This window comes from Pavona decussata, unplaced genomic scaffold (assembly GCF_977016875.1).
Source record: "Pavona decussata unplaced genomic scaffold, jaPavDecu1.1 SCAFFOLD_134, whole genome shotgun sequence".
Taxonomy (NCBI): domain Eukaryota; kingdom Metazoa; phylum Cnidaria; class Anthozoa; order Scleractinia; family Agariciidae; genus Pavona; species Pavona decussata.
Genome location: NW_028145547.1, coordinates 3,294,532 through 3,311,622, shown reverse-complemented (window position 1 = coordinate 3,311,622; position 17,091 = coordinate 3,294,532). Strand labels below are relative to the sequence as shown.

Sequence of the window (17,091 nt, the reverse complement as noted above, 5' to 3'; positions counted from 1 at the left end):
GCAACCTATCCAGTGGATGAAACTATCTGCTCATTGAACAACTGGTGCCTGGTGTCCTATGACCAGTAGCTACAGAGCTTGTCTAACTCACCTGTTGCTTTACGCTCCAGTAAATATCGGCCTGGATGCTTCTGAGTAACTTTACCAATCCAGAAGCGTCACATGCTTTGCTGTCGGTGGCATCTCCAAACTGCAGTTTCATGTCGTCTTGCCTCTTCATGTTCTTAAACCATAACATATAGAAATCAGCAACAACGCTCTGATATAAAGAAATCAGAGCGTTGCGTTGTTGCCGAACTTTCGTAAGGAAAAGAAGAAACCTGAAGTCGGTCCCAAATGTGATTTCGACTTTTCATCGATCGAAAGATCAGTTTAGAAGTTACATCGCCGTCTGTGCCTTTCAACCTGATGTCTCAGGCTATGTTCTCATTATACTAGAAAGAGTTTGTGCCTGTATAGATCCGTAAAATACTTTCTACAGCGTGCTGATCCGACTACCACTTCACATTGTACTTGGAGGGGCATGGAAAGTTCCCGTTCAAAATATTTCGCTTTCATGAGTGGAGCTTTCAACCGGGGCGAAAGGCTCCTGGCCGGCCGGGTGAGTTCCGACGTGGTTTTTGCAACAGCAGCGGATATACAAAGACAGAGCCGGATAAATGAATTTTATAGACTGAAATAAATATATATCTAGAGCGGAAAATAACTGATCAAGACAATCATTATAATCTTTTTATATATCTAACATGTCGAGGATTTCGGAGTCAACACATTAACATTTATCAATGTAGTAAAGCCAATATATTAATATTATATACAGGAAACCAACAGCCTTTGAACTGAATCCAAGGTGTAGTTTCAAGTGTTTACATTGAGTGACGGTTCAATCCGATTGCTCGAGACCCCTTTTTTTCAAAATTTAAGTAAGCTTAAAATCTTAAAAAAAAAAAAAAAGAAGCTTAAAAACCGTGTTTGCAAAACTCTGGTCCTGAACGTGCGTTATACACTTTGGTTGGTTTCTTTCTGAACTTGAAAGCTGACCCCGCCTACGAATTCAGCACTTTCGACCGCAGTAGGAAAATTAAACAAGTTGAAATGATAGCGAGAGTTCTGTGAACGCGAATTTAATTTTCAGGTTACGTTTTCGGTGGCGTCGACGTCTCCTGAAAACAAATAAAACTTTTGACCATACTTCAGACAAAAATATGTAATTTTCAGCTATTCAGCTACATTTACGTCTGTACGCACGCAAAATTTACGCGACAGTGGAAATCTACCTTTATTGTTAAAATATTCTTAACATTTCGCAAATGTCAGCCTCGATATTCTTATAAAATAAATTCTCATAAAAAGAAAAGAGTGTATGCGAATCCGCCAGTCCGCAAAAATTTCGGACCAAGTCCGTCGACCCGCTAATATTTTTGCTAATCCAAATCCGCTGAACTTGCATATGTGTTGCCTTTCCGGCAAAAACATTAGTCTCAGTTTCATCAACAGTTTGTGAGTTTATCACAGTCTGTCCAGCATTCATCATAAATTGGTTTTAATTGTCGACGAGTCTTCCATCAATGCAGTCAAGTTGGCGATTTTCACCGGTCACGCGACGATATGTGAAAGCTCCTGACAATAAAGCCGAATTGATAAAGCCCACGATCCGAACAAAAAGAAAAGAAAAGCAAAATTCGAAACGGGTCCAAAAAATCATGTGCAAAAATCGGTAATCCCCTGCTTTCGATAGGACCGAATCCGTGGAAATTTATGCATTGAAACAATCTCGTACCCAGAATTCTCAGGCCCTTTGGCCAGCAGTTGGTCGCCAGAGGAGACTATGAGGGAATAATAATATAAAAAAAATTTGGATTGGCTACCCCGTAAAGGCTTGCATTCAGGAGTTTACGCAAAAATTCCGGCTCCCCAGGGTCTCTCCTAGCCTGAGTAGCTTGATCGAGGACTCTGGGTACAAAGGCATTGAAACGAATGTTTGGCCAAATCTGCTTATCCCTAATTAAACCCGGTAGTCATCCCCCTCCTCTCTCGTAGACGAACTTTTCTTGTAATTATCGATTTGTCATCGATTGGCCGATATCAACCAATATCATTTGATTCACTGTAGTTTCCATCATCGATTTTCATTGGTTGGGTCCGACCGGGGCGTATATTTCGGCGTGATATCTGTCCAAGCTCCCAGATCCTCCGGCAAAAGGCCAAGGGCTATCAGGAATATTGATAGCACATTATGATGACAACTGACCAATTAGACTGAAGTCGTTGACAAACAATGTTAATTACGTAATTGGTTCAGACAACTTGTGATATATTTTGTGGTGCGTGACGGGGTGAAACATTCAGCTCCGGGAGTGAATTCTTCTGTCGATTTACCGTTGTCTTAGTAAGTACGCAATTCAGAAAATTCAAAACCTCGCGAAAGCCAAAGCTACCGGCGAACTTGGGAAGCAACATGTGGAATCTGCAAAATTTGGCCATTGTTCTACTTCTAACAAGTTTGTTGCCACTAGGTAAGTTTGTACTTAACTACGCAAACAACAATATGCATGATTGCACTGCACTGAGAAAATGATCAAGGTAATAGTTTGAAACGAGCTCGAACGAAAGGGAATTAGTAGGGCGCTTTCCATTTCTCAGAACTGGGTGGCCTTCCGGTCAATTGGCAAACTTAAAATGCGTTTTTACAGTAATTTGAGAGACCGGTTTATATATATGCCAGTTCTTTGAATTCCTATATTGAAAATAGCGAATAACATTTTAATTATCTGCATTCTAGCAGATGCAAAGCTCCCAAAGAAAACCGTACTTGTCGTGAGTGCTCTAGTGCAGCAAGTCAGGCGACAGTAGGAACAGATTCATTCGACCTTGACTCGTTAAATAGTTGGAGGCATACCACAGGAAATATGAATGAAAGGAACTCGCAAACCGTGACGAGAGGGCAATTTGGGTGCATGTAGATGCATGGAACATAATCTTTAAAATTTTGATTTGAAGTGTCGAACCGGTAAACTTAGCTTAGTTGATAAACAGGAATTGGATAGCATGCGAAGGCCATGATACCTATACTGACAATTTAGAAAGGTCTGAACGTGGTATGAAATAATTACTGATCAATATTCTTGTCAGCAGAACATATCAGCAATTAAATTAACATAAACAAAAATGTCCTTACTACGGCCGCACAATCTGATATCATGTCAGATGGAAGTGAAAGATAAAATTCATATATTTGAACTGCAATTAAAAGAATTAATCATGAAATGAGATACCATCGCATTAAGTACCTGCGAAACTGGAAAGCCAGAAAAAAAAACTGTGGTCCGATTGGGAAAATTATTCAACCACCTCGGCTTCTTTCAGTTTCGAACCGCTTTGATTTCTTCAAGACTGCAAAAAATTCCAGTGTTAGTCGACGGCAAGTTTAATCAATACCGTCGGCATCGACTTAGTTTTTGTTACGTTTCACTATACACAACCCTCACAACTTCTCGAAATTGGAAAAGTAAGCTTGGAGTGTTTGGAGAACGTAGCAAAACAGCATGACGTAAATTCAACGCGTCACTGCCTCAACACTCAGTTTTTTAGTCTACCACCTCGGCTTCAGTTCAGTTTCGATCCGCTTTGATTTCATAACTGCAAAAAATTCCAGTGTTGGTCAACGGCAAGTTTGATCAAAATTACCGTCGGCGTCGATTCAGAGTTTTTGTTACGCCGACTCAGTAACTAAGGACGACCTTCAGAGGACCTCGAGCTCTCGAAAGTGGAAAAGTAAGCTTGACGTAAATTCAATGCGTCACTGCATGTACACACACCTTTTACTGTCTACCGAGAATTTTTAAAAGAACAACGCCTGTAAAGGAAAAGTAATAGGCAAGTGGCCTAGCATTACTGAAGTGAATCAGAGCACTACTATCCTTCCCCCCCCCCCCCCCACCCCTGCCTCCCCTCATACAACTCCCCTAGATGAGGCAGGTCAGGGGAGTGTCTCACCTTCGCTGGCTCCAGAGAGAGTTAGGACGAGCTGAATAGGGATATTGGGATATTGGGCCGAAAGCGAAAGAAACTCGTCCCAGTTTTCGCGCGTTCAAACAGTAAAAACAGACAACAACAACAACAAAAAAAGCGTGCAATATATATAGCAAGAATTACTTGTTTGTTTTTGCTACCTTCAATGAATTTAATTACTACCCTTTTCTGTTCACAGTCTATTAATTCTTGCGACTCATTTCAATTCTTCATAGAGCCCAATATGTGGAGCGCCTCACCAAATGCAAACTGAAGCTTGTTTCTTATTCGAAAGAATAGCAGGTGTTAAAAAGGCTGCGATATTTCCTAAACTGAGTGGCATCTCAAGTTTTACTGAAAAATGTCCCGTAATCTACTCGACGGAAAAACTCCAGTGATTGAAGGAAAAAATTTCTCGATTGTTGATAATTGATAAAACGCTCGCTTAAAAGGAGAAGGGTGTTTATATTTACGTTAAGTACTTGATGCGGAAGGACACGCGTCCTGGTTTGAAGCGCAAAGCAACAAAGAACTGAAGCAATTAATAGAAATAATACAGCTCGCACCTTTAAGAATGCTGCTATAAAACAGTAATAGAACAACTAGACTTTCTCAAAGTTCGTTTTTGTGGGAGTCCTCGCGACTTCGTCGCTCGTTTGTCTCTATTTCGGCACACATAATTTAACACCCTGCTCCGCACAGGTCAAACCAAAATAGCTCTTGAAAATCAAATCAATTTTCGTCTCGCCCGTGGTTCATCATTTGTTGAAAAGTAGCGACGTGTCTTTATTTGCAATGAAACTTTTAGTGTACAATCGACAAACTTCCGATCAGCAAAGACTCATCTTCACTCAACAGTCTTGGCTCAACTCCCTCAGCGCAAAACACAACAATGGGCTTTTGTGAGGGATGTGAGAGTAAAGTTGGGCCAGTACAATGAACCATTTCTTGATCAATACGCAACCAACTCTCGACCAGTTTTGTCCATTGTAGCATTCCTAACTTTACCATCTGCCTTTGTTTTGGCCATACGTGCCTACCAATGCCTGATGAACATGTTCGCGCACTTAATGCAGTATAAGATTTATTTATAGTGGCATAAATACGTGAACCAACCCACGGAAAAGGACGCGAGTTTTGCGCGCCCGGCCCAGCCCGTTTTAATCCTGTGAGAGTAAAAAGGCGGAGACTAAATTTGCGGGCATATCAGTTTTTCACACCGTGTCAATTCCGTTTGATCTAATTTTTAACAGTTTTTTTCACCGAGCTTCCTGCGCAAATCACGGAAGCCCTTAAATAAATCACTGCGAAATTAGATGCAACACCAGGAAACCAACGAACGAGTCAAACCTGATGACATATTTATCTGGCTCCCACGTAAAATTAGCGCCCGTCGCTGGAAGTGGAGACTGAGGAATGGTCTCCGTCGCTGTCACCACCTGTCAACATTTAACGGCTGCTGATACAGGCATTTTGAGCCACAGACTGAGAGAGGCTGAGATTAGCGACTCAAGGACACCTTTGAGGACCTTTGGGCATTGCAGAGAATATGGTGTCCAGTGTTTCTTTGGCTTGTAGTCTGTTCCGGTTTCGTCACCTCTGACTCATCTAAATGATATGGTTGTCCAACGCAGAATCGGCTCTTTAGTATATCCGATGGGATGTAACAGCCCTTACATCCAGTCAAATTCTAAACATAAAGCATTCCCGACAGAATTTTGCGGCCGGGCTAAGTCGGGACTACAAAGAATCCTTTCATACTGAAACAACTCAACAATGATTGAATCACAAGAAATCCCAGAGACTCTAGCTGTAAATAATTGTGGAGATTTTCGGAAGGTTTATCAGTAACTCAGCTCGATCCGTCCACATCAGTGCTTCAGCCAGTTTCATGTCGCGGAAGAAAAAAAATTAAGAAAGCTCAGTCGTCTTCATTTAAGTAGCCTGCAATGCAGGCGTATTTTTTGAGTGGGAGCGCTGAATAATCCTTCCAGTTGCTGTCATCTTGGGCGAGGAAGTGCGAGAGGGCTGGAGCGAGTCAAAAGTGACCCTAAGGGAGAGGACGACTAGCCTCAGCCTCCTTCTAATACGCAAACTAAATTTATTATTCAGCGCTCGCCCATGAAAAACGCCTGCACTGCAGGCTATCACTAAAGCGTTTTCGTTTCACTTTACCCGTTTTGCTTCTACGTCCAGCCTTCCGCCGCCGCCAGGCAGTTTAATATACTCACATTCAAAGTCATGCGTTCATGATAAAGTTGAGATTTCATCATAGCACTGAAAGATTTTTAATTTTTTCCCTGGAACAAATATACCGCTGAATAGAATCACGGCTTTGCAAATTACACATGCATAAGAATAAGCCACCTGAGAGAAAAGGCGTTACGTACAACGATGCAGGATGTAGTTACTGCTAGACGACAGTTAAGGCAAGTCTGGATGTTATCCAATACTAATTACTTTATAAGCACGTTTACCACTAACACGGCAGTTCTGCACCGAAATAAACAATAAATAATCTGAATAAACTGAAATAAACTGAATAAAGATAAATAGAGAATCGCGAATGAAAGCAAAAGACATCGCGGCTAAGAACCCAGAGAGGGGAGCCCACCCGAATCTTTCATGGCTGTGGTGAAAGGGGTAAATCAATAGACTTCCGTTCATTCAACTCACAATGTTTTTCTTGGAGGCCTTGGCCCCGTAACGTCATGCTATAGATCTACCGGAGATGTGAGAGAAATGTCGAGGATATCCTTCGTTTGTAACGTCCAAATATGGTCATGTTGCGCGAGATGATTGTTACTTGTGACACAAGTTTATTATGCGTGAGAGGTTTGTCACGGTCAGTATTGAAAAGCAAAGAAAACGTGCGCGAAACCCAAACAGGCAACAGGAAAGCCTTCCGGTTCGAACTGAGAAGTTTGGTCCCTAGCCCGTGCTAAGCAAGCCGGAATATCAGCTTGTAGAATAGAAAATTCTTTGCCTGTAGGATGGATATAACGTGGAGTGATCCGTTGGGTCAGCTCACCCTATGTATTAAATAAATATTTCCTTCGTGCGTGTCCTGTTTTGGGATCTGTATAAAGATAGTTCAAGTGCGGTTTTTAATTTCTCGATGGTCAGTAGATCGCTAGATTGTTATCGCCAATCGATAACACTCCGAATGGAGAGAGCTGGTAACCTGCTTTATATAGGCTTGCAACAAGAGCACAATGTCACGATTCAGATTTGCTTGTTTCACTTCGCTCAAAACATCGTAAGCTCAATGAACGTGGAGGCTTGCCGAGAATTTCCATCTTTGGCTCTGTCTCATATCCGCGTTGACGACGTCACTCGCACGAGCAATCCGAAATCTTCCTGTCTTCTGTCTGATCTTGGCTATGAAAAGGTCATGTCAACAAACTGATTACACAAGAGCGGGGGGAACGGTTCTCCCACATTCAGGATGATCCTCGTCAGAAATCAGTTGAAATAACCCCAAGAACGTGTCAGAATCTCGTTTGGTAACATTTGTAAGAAATTGGATTATTTTAGTTTTGAATCTCTGTCAAATAGCCCTTACTTTTACAGAAACGAATTAAAATCGCAAGGGCATATTGTTACGCGGGATGCCCTGAAGGGGCATACCGTGTCTTAAAACGGGTCGATTTCTTTTTTTTTTTCTTCGTCGTATACACAAATCGGTACATTAATTTATTACGCGGGATGCCCTGAGGGGGCATACCGTGTCTAAAAACGGGACGATTTCTTTTTCTTCGTCGTAGCTTCAAATCGGTACATTAATTTATTCATTAAACCCACCCCTCTCCTACTCGGGGTGTATTGTTCTGATTGTCTTCAACAGAAGCAGGCCAATCAAAATCCATTCTTGTCGCTTACATCGCGAGGGAGGGGACCCACTCACCCCTACCTGTGTGACGTCAACGCATCATTTGATCTATTTATTAAAAACGGATTAAATTTGGGACCATATTGTTTATAACATGTTCTGGACTCAAGTGTGCCGTTTTCAAACGGAAATTTCACCATTTTGAAGCGGCAAATCGAAAGAATAACTTCTAAGAAGCACTCGAAATTAAAAACGGTAGAAATTGGTGAGTTCATGGCGAAGGAATCGTGCTTTGTTTGACAGTCCTTGACCACGACGCGAGACTAAAAAGAGGTCATTGAGAAGCTTACGTGATCGTAATGGAATTCCACACATTTCCGGTGAAAGTCTGAGTCGCGTAACGGCAAGGAAAACAACGTAACGCGATCGTCGTGACTCAAACTATTCCATTAGCAAGGATAGTTTTATCAATCGGCGAAACATACAGTTGGAAAAAATGAATCAGCCCCAGCATCACGCGTAATGCCAGTAAAGCAGGCATCTTGTTCATTAAACTCTCCCCTCTCCTACTCGGGATGTATTGTTTTGATTGTCTTCAACAAAACCAGGCCAATCAAAATCCATTCTTGTCGCTTATATTGCGAGGGAGGGGACCCACTCACCCCTACCTGTGTGACGTCAATGCATCATTTGATATATTTATTAAAGACGGATTAAGTCGCGCCATATTGTTTTAACATGTTCTGGACTCAAGTGTGCCGTTTTCAAAGGGAAATTTCACCATTTTGAAGCGGCAAATCGAAAGAATAACTTCTAAGAAGCACCCGACACGTAAAACGGTGGAAATTGGTGAGTTCTTAGTGAAGGAATCGTGCTTTGTTTGACAGTCTTAGACCACGACGCGAGACTGAAAAGAGGTCATTGAGAAGCTTACGTTATCGTAATGGAATTTGACAAATTTCCGCTGATAGTCTGAGTCGCGTAACACACGGAAAACAACGTAACGCGATCGTCGTGACTAAAACTATTCCATTAGCAAGGATAGTTTTATCAATCGGCGAAGCATACAGTTGGAATAAATGAATCAGCCCCAGCATCTCGCGTAATGCCAGTATAGCAGGCATCTTGTTACAACAATTTTGAGTCTGTTAAAATTTTTAACTGAAGTGATATCGTCTATGAGAATGCCAGAATCTTGGTGTTTCTGTTGTTGTGTTTATCCATAAACGGAGGTCTGGAAAGCCGAATGTCAGTTATAGGTTAAATTTTTAGGCTGTATGGCAAACGGTATTTGTCTGCGCGAAGGTAAGCCGGTTTTGAAGACAACGAGTGACCGATTTTTCCCATGGCTTACCAGTCATGGCACCACCGCCAAACTTTTACTGTTTCTCAGCTGACTGGCAAAACATCCCCCCCCCCCCCCCTCCCGCTCACAAGCCCTTTGCCAAAGATGGAAATTAGATTACCGCAAGTCGTGACCAGTGTCCCTCACTTGTGACTTGTGTCACTGATGTAACCATCAATGCAGCTGAACACTTCGCAAATTTATCTGAATTAAGCTGGAAAAGGAGAAATGAGTTTTTACTATATTTATTCATTTTAAATCTTGTTTTTTTGGCTTATCACCGTCCAACAGTCATTGCCGGCAAACATGCGTGCTTTTGTCAGTATCCGGGCTTATTGATCTGTTTTAAATCCGATCTGAATCTTTAATCTGCCTTCAAAAGGCCAAGACCCAAACTGAACAAACGTGAAACCTTTCGAAACCCTATTGGCAAATATTTTTAAATAAGATGACAAACGAATTCCCTGATTATCTCATTGCGAAATATTTTCAATCAAGAAACACCTGGAAAAGATCATGAAATATTCCACAGAAACGTGACACTGTCCCAAAGCGGAATGACGTCACAATAGGTGCGGCCTGTTAGCTGTTTACCGCTACGGAGGTGTAGGAATAAATGTCCAGAGGTTATTCGACAGTTCACTCTCTGGTTCACTCCTATATCAGTTCCTCAAGCAGAAGACGGAAGATTTTCGACGGTTAAATTTATCTTTTAAACACAATCAAACGGAGATGACAAACTGGTGCGCAGTGATCCTGACTGGCTACGTATGTCTAGCATTCTTCGGTTGTGGTGAGTTGAATTCTTCAGTGTTCGATTGGCTTTTTGCATGTGGACGTTCCGATCCGCGGTTGAATTTTAGCAGTCGTTATCTCAAAAACCATGCAATGATAATAGTTCCATTTTATATTCCGTCGATCTCTGAGCTGAAGATATGTACTGGAATTAACAATTGAGTTTTAAATTACGTTGACAAATGAATGACCACGAATTTGAAAGCAGTAGAACACAGTCACTACAGGTCAGAGCCCCGGCCATGCCAACTGAGGAAAAACCTCACATTTGACTTTGTTTCAAGCCAAAAAACCGAGGCATTTTTTGTATGTTTTGAAAATGCTCATTCGAAACTCAGAATTAATATTTGACAAAGGATTGTCGACCTTTGATGTCATTTGTGTGTTTTGAACCCTGCTGTTCTCTGAATATTCGTTTATTTGCCAACAATCGGAAGCGTCAGCCATCTCTTCGAGAGGAGAGACGTGACGTTTAGACTAGTTGGGCCTAAAATAGCGGTTATATTATATAGTAAAAGCTTAACCTTTTCGTTTGTTCGTATGAAGAGAGCGATCACTAAGAAGGGAGTAATAGTAGGAAGGGAGCCGAATATGTACGCGTTTTGTTGGAAGCGCTCTCTACTCCTTGCCAAGCAGTACAAACGGTACTGTTCAGCAGAAGGGTGAGAGATAGTCCCGTCGAGTCGTACGAAAAGTGAACTGAACAGCGTCTTTCATCGCTCACTGATCATAAGATGAAACCCGCGCGTGAGTGAGGAAAACATTTCGCGTGACCCTCAGTGTTCCCGCTCAGATCAGTCGCCATACGAATGCGGGTCGAATTTGAGGAGACTAGTCTATACCCATCAACTCGCTTTGTCAAATTCCTTTCAGAAATGTAATTATGGAACACGCAAGTTACAACTATTTAGTTTACTTTGAGTCTTTGTTTGAAACGGGAAATGAGTTTTGTTTACCTATTAAACACAAGCCAGAAAAAGAGTATGGTTGTTTATTTTGGCTAAGGCCGCATTTGCATTTGCTTCTAATTTGGGAACGTTGCATGGCGTTCAAAATTCACAAGGAACGTTCTGGAAGAAATATGTTTGTTCAGAATATGACCTTGACATGATAATCATTACCAAGGAAATTTTTAAGAGTATTAACACTGGAATCAGTAAAGAGCTGTTTTTGGTGAAGGCTGGGTTTGTGAAAATACTCGAGAACAATGTTTCTGATACCCCTGGGGACCCTCTCTAGGGGCCCTTGATAAATGGTCCACAATGGTTAATTGTTAACCTTTTGATATCCCTCGATTTAAAGCCCGAGTAGGTTACCTCGATTTATGCACCCGCATTTCGTTACATTTTAATTCGTAATTTGTCAGCATTATTCCAGAACCGTAACAGGCTACAAAATTGGATACACAAAAAGTCGAAAAAAGTCTTACGCTGTAAGAAAAGTCTTACGCTGTAAGAGAAGAAGACTGGTGCGAGCAAGGGATTGTGGGATCGTTTGGCATGATGGATGCACATCGCGCCGAGGAATGAGAGCATTTTTCTTTTTTCTTTTCTTTTTTTTTTTTTTTTCTTCTTTTTGTTTTGGCTATCGAATGTATCGCGAAGCGAATGGAGAAGGTACTTACTTATCTAATAGAACGAGATAAAACATGGTTATTTCAAAGGTAGATTCCGTCGATGAAAATATCCGTCTAATTTCAGACATAACATTTTGAGCAGTATGAAGACAACCGGAAGGAATGATCTTCTTCTAAGATTTTGAGAAAAAGTTGGATTCATTGGAATGGGAATACCTTTTCAAAGTACTCGACGCTATGAACCTCGGCCCAAGCTAGTTGCGTTGTTAACAAGATGCCTGCTATACTGGCATTACGCGAGATGCTGGGGCTGATTCATTTATTCCAACTGTATGCTTCGCCGATTGATAAAACTATCCTTGCTAATGGAATAGTTTGAGTCACGACGATCGCGTTACGTTGTTTTCCGTGTGTTACGCGACTCAGACTATCAGCGGAAATTTGTCAAATTCCATTACGATAACGTAAGCTTCTCAATGACCTCTTTTCAGTCTCGCGTCGTGGTCTAAGACTGTCAAACAAAGCACGATTCCTTCACTAAGAACTCACCAATTTCCACCGTTTTACGTGTCGGGTGCTTCTTAGAAGTTATTCTTTCGATTTGCCGCTTCAAAATGGTGAAATTTCCCTTTGAAAACGGCACACTTGAGTCCAGAACATGTTAAAACAATATGGCGCGACTTAATCCGTCTTTAATAAATATATCAAATGATGCATTGACGTCACACAGGTAGGGGTGAGTGGGTCCCCTCCCTCGCAATATAAGCGACAAGAATGGATTTTGATTGGCCTGCTTTTGTTGAAGACAATCAAAACAATACATCCCGAGTAGGAGAGGGGAGAGTTTAATGAATAAATTAATGTACCGATTTGTGTATACGACGAAGAAAAAAAAAAAGAAATCGACCCGTTTTAAGACACGGTATGCCCCTTCAGGGCATCCCGCGTAATAACGGGTACGCGTCGGAATTTACAAGTCTTACAAAGCGGGGTGAGACAAGGGCATCCTCTTTCAGGATTGCTGTTTGTTTTGGCTGTGGAACCTCTTGATAATCAGATCAAAATAAATAAGGCGATTAAAGGTTTTGAAAATGGAAATAAGGTAACCAACTCTGTCTGAATACCGATGACAACTGTAGCTGTTCAGGCCTCAAAATAAACAAGTGTAAAACTGAGGATCTGTTGCTCGTCTCGTTGAAAGGTGGATTAGGGAAAGACGAACCTTTCGGTATTTCATGGCTGAAGGAGTGTCTCAGCTCTTGGTGTATCTTATGCATACGAAAACACATTGGCGACAAAATAAATTTTGCTGAACCGCTCGTTAAACTGGAAAATATTATAATACTCCTTCTCTTTTGTATGGAACTTTAAACCTGACAAAATCAAAAGAAAGACCTTGACTGATCCAATCGACAAAGGTGGCAGAAAATTCTCTAAAAGCCGCCTGGGTAAATCGTGACTGCAAATCGGCCGTAATCCACTGGTGTGCGCGTCTTGATTCCAAGGTTAACCAGTTTGGTGGAGTCTTTTGCTTCAATACAATTACGATAAAAAAAATTGTTAGGTCTTCGATTTACCAACTTTTATAAAAGTGTTTTGACTGTCTGGCAAGAGCTTCATTCTAAACCACCAATACATGAGAATATGGAACCTCCTTGATGCTAATGGTCATTTTCTTTCCTTAGACATGAAACTCAGTTTAAGAGTAATTTCGAATCCGCTGCACTTGTCTTGATTATGCTGGCGTTATCGCTGCAAATCCTAAAGATTGGAAAAATAAATGGTTTTTGTTAGGCAGTGACCAGACTGGTGTTAATGAACCATCTGAGACACCATTAATTACGCTTCAAAAACTCATTAATAATTCATAAGCCCATTGAACTATCAAATGGCCGCTAAAACATCACGTGCAGTGGTTTTATATCCGATAAAACCTCCTCCTTATTAGTATGCGGTGTTAAATGTTTTTCTCGTATGCTAATCTGATTTCCAACGTTCACAAAAGCATCATTGTTATGAACTCTCTTGACACACGCTTTTCCAGGAATGTTTTTGAAGCCGTTCAAAAAAACTCGCAGCATGTGTTTTATCTCAGTTGTGTTTTAAACATTACGTAATGTGTCGAGTAACGTGTACGCCCGATGCTCGCTGAGAAGTCCCTCTTCATGCCCTCAAGCCTATTTTAAAAGCAAGATTTTTGCCTCAGTAAAGTCTACGAATTCCCATTAAAAATAATCGTTGAAAATAAATTGAGAAGCTATCTGTTCAAACTTTTACATAATATTATTCCCACCAATCAGCTTCTTTGTAAAGTGGATATCAAAGCATCTTCTCAATGTGAGCATTGCAATTTTCTTAATAAAACACTTATCCATATGTTTTGTGAGTGTCCTGTTGTCGAACTCTTCTGGAAAGATGCCTTGAATTGGTGGAACTTCAAGCGCTCTGACAACTTAAATCCTAGCCGAAGTGGGATCCCTTGGGGCTACAAACCTGAATCCATACCTTAAATCGCTACCTTCTAATTGCCAGATATCAGTATATCCACCTCTGTAGGAACAACTATGAGGTATCAAGATTGAAGATCTTTCTTGTTTTTCTAAATATCGCTTTATCAAGTTTCACATTGTAAACAGTAAACGTATGGTATTGTAAGTAGTGTAGGTATTGTAGTGTAGTGTACGTATTCATATTGTAAGAAGTGCCTTTATGTTGCAATAAAAAAAAGTGCATTTTCGTCATTTTCGCGATATAGCGTAGCCCTTGTTAAAACGATTTTTTCCTTTAAAGATTACTCCTTATACAACTGACCGCCGAGAAATGCACTTATTCATCGGTGCAGTTTTCATCCGTCTTAAACACATTTTCTTTCAATCTATCAACAGCAATTTCGCTAAAATGCTACAAGTGCGGGACAGCGACTGAGGAGGAATGCACAGAAAACCAAACCCTGGTGGAATGTTCAAAACCAAACTTTCATTGTACTATATTAAAGTACGTGGAATTATCTCAGATATACATTAAGGATTGCTCTCCGTCAATAATCGACTGCGCTTTATTCAACACGACTGGACATGTAACTAACTGTACATTGTCGACCTGCTCAACTGACTATTGCAACGGACCCGCTCCCACAACATCAACACCTTCTACAGTGCTAAGAACCGATCCCTCCGAGGCCACAAGTAAACCGACCACGCCTACCGGTACCCAGAAAAAAGACGCTAGGTCGGCTGGAAACATCGCATCAAGCGCATCTGGTTTGATAGCGTCCCTTTTTGTTTCGGTCAAGATTTTGGAGATGTTCATAGCAAGCTGAGATGTATCGCCAAACACTGCAAGGACTGTAACCATAGTGGATACTTTGATGATAGACGGTATTCGACATGCCTATAATTATAATACCAGCCACGTTTGATATGTCAAAATTTTATCTTGGCTTCTTTACATTTCATCACCTTACAGGGTCTAGAACACACCTAAAAAGAAAACAAGATCCTATAAAAACCTTTTCCACCGGAGAAGTCAAAATGTTTTGATTTATCAAGCCAGTGGCTTTATTGGGTATTTATTGAAATCAAATGCCAAATGTTTTTTCGTCGACTAGTTAAACAAGCTTTTCATTTTTTCACGTTTTGCTTTCCCCTTTTGTTTGTTTGTTGCTGTTCTGGAGCCTGCAGTATGTCTAGTTGTGAGAAGGATTGGTCGAATTTCCTTTTTGTTTATTAGCAAAAAAAGCCTCTTATTGTGTCAGAAGGACACTGGCAAGAGCTATGGTATTTAAAAGTTTAATGATAGTTCAAAATAAGGTCCGAGTCAATCTTGATTTTTCAATTATTTAGGACGGGATAAGCATAGCAATAGCACTTTGAAGCAACAGTGGAACAAAGACTTTCTTTTTTGCCCGATTTTAGCTGATCATGAAGTTAAATGAATTTTAAGTTAATTTTATTGGTGTTTAGGGAGAGAGAGATTGTTAATTAATAATCGAATCTTAATTTGAAGTCGAAGTGACTGATTAATAAATAGGTTTACAATGTCTGAATTGTGTAGGTTTAAACTTACAAATAGCTTCGTAAGAAGAAATAAAACAATAATGTACAAAAAGCTTAACTATTTGAACTATATAAGGCGAGATTTCTGCTCCAATAATTGTAGAATAGACAAGTTATGGGAAACATGAAAGAAAGGGATATTCTGCTCCACAATTTCTGCCATTAAAAGTGAACACTGAGTGAAGTGAATAGTAAGACTAATTTTACCGTATGGCATGAAATTTCAGCGTGCTTTTTAATTTTTGCGTTTTTTTTTTTTTTTACTAATCCCTGTTTACAGTCCCCTATTTTTCCGTGGGATTTTTGAGACCCGTACGCTTTGGTTTGTGAAGGCGAGCGCAACCTGGGAAGAGTGCCTAAACTACCAAGGGGAGCCCTAGTCAGGGTAAGTTGAGTCGGGGAAAAGGAGCGAGAACTCCCACTCCCCTCAGTAGCTTACATACTCTCCCCAGGTTGCGCTCGCCTTTACAAACCAAGATGGCGGGAGTTTAATCGAAGCGTACGAGTCTCGAAAATCCCATAGAAAAATAGGGCCCTGTGGACACTCTAAACCCCCACCCAAGAAAAGCGATCCTGAAAACTTTCATTACCTGCTGGAACCAGTTTCTTGCGCCAAAGAAAATCACTTTTACACTGTAGAATCTACCGATTCAAGCTTTTGAATATTCATAACAACTTGTACCCTGCTATTAAGGTTTTCCACTTCTTGAAACCCTTGGGCCCGTTTCTCGAAAGTCCCGGTAACTTACCGGGTCCGATAAGTGTCTTTAGTGATAAATGTTTCTTAACAGAAGTCAATTTTTGTTAGCTTTGAAAACTAAATTTTAAAATCTTATAATTCTATGAAAACATTGGCCAAGCACCAGTCTGTTATCACTGTATAGATTTTGTATAGTTGGCGAAAAAACTCAAAAAACTCAGGATATACTTATCGGGCCCGGTAAGTTACAGACGGGTCCCTGGTCATTTAATTAAGTTTCGCAATCTGAAAAATGGTGGTGAATTATTTGCAAAGTAAAAGTCTGCAAAAGTGTTACGTTAGGATCAGAGTAATGTTACGAAACGATAATAACCGAAGAATTCAATTTGTGAGTACATAGAGTAGTTGACAAAGATAAACAATTGAAGCAATTCAGTCTAAAAAGTCACGGCGTATTCAGTCATATTGCCATGTCATGCTTAAGGCCCTGTTACACCGAACTATTTTTCTTCCAACTCTTCTCGCAATTTCGTTGTGCCGTTGCGACACAATTCAGACAATTTGTACGGATCGTTACCTCGTACAACATACCCTGAAATGAAAAGATCTCGCAACTAAACGTTTTCGTTGCGCAGTCTCCGTGCTCGACTTTTGTCTTCGCCCTATACCCCACTTCGGAGCCTGTTCACAGGCTACGTTGCAGTCACCGTTGCACGAAGAAGAAGCGACTTGCGGCAACAAAAAAATTGCAACACATGTTGATGTCAGGGCATGTTA

General features: G+C 40.8%; 1 protein-coding gene across 2 annotated transcripts; it reads left to right on the top strand.

Annotated features, from left to right (window-relative positions):
* The first annotated feature begins 2,319 nt into the window (after positions 1–2,319).
* LOC146467768 (uncharacterized) lies at positions 2,320–15,803 on the top strand. Of its 2 annotated transcripts, none has more exons than XM_085125249.1 (2): positions 2,320–2,516; positions 14,445–15,803. In XM_085125249.1, the coding sequence occupies exons 1-2, from the start codon at positions 2,459–2,461 to the stop codon at positions 14,876–14,878; spliced, it is 492 nt and encodes a 163-aa protein (XP_084981375.1). In that variant the 5' UTR covers positions 2,320–2,458; the 3' UTR covers positions 14,879–15,803. The 2 variants fall into 2 exon arrangements, with proteins under 2 accessions (XP_084981375.1, XP_084981374.1); XM_085125248.1 differs by lacking the exon at positions 2,320–2,516 and adding an exon at positions 9,686–9,981.
* The last annotated feature ends 1,288 nt before the right edge of the window (positions 15,804–17,091 follow it).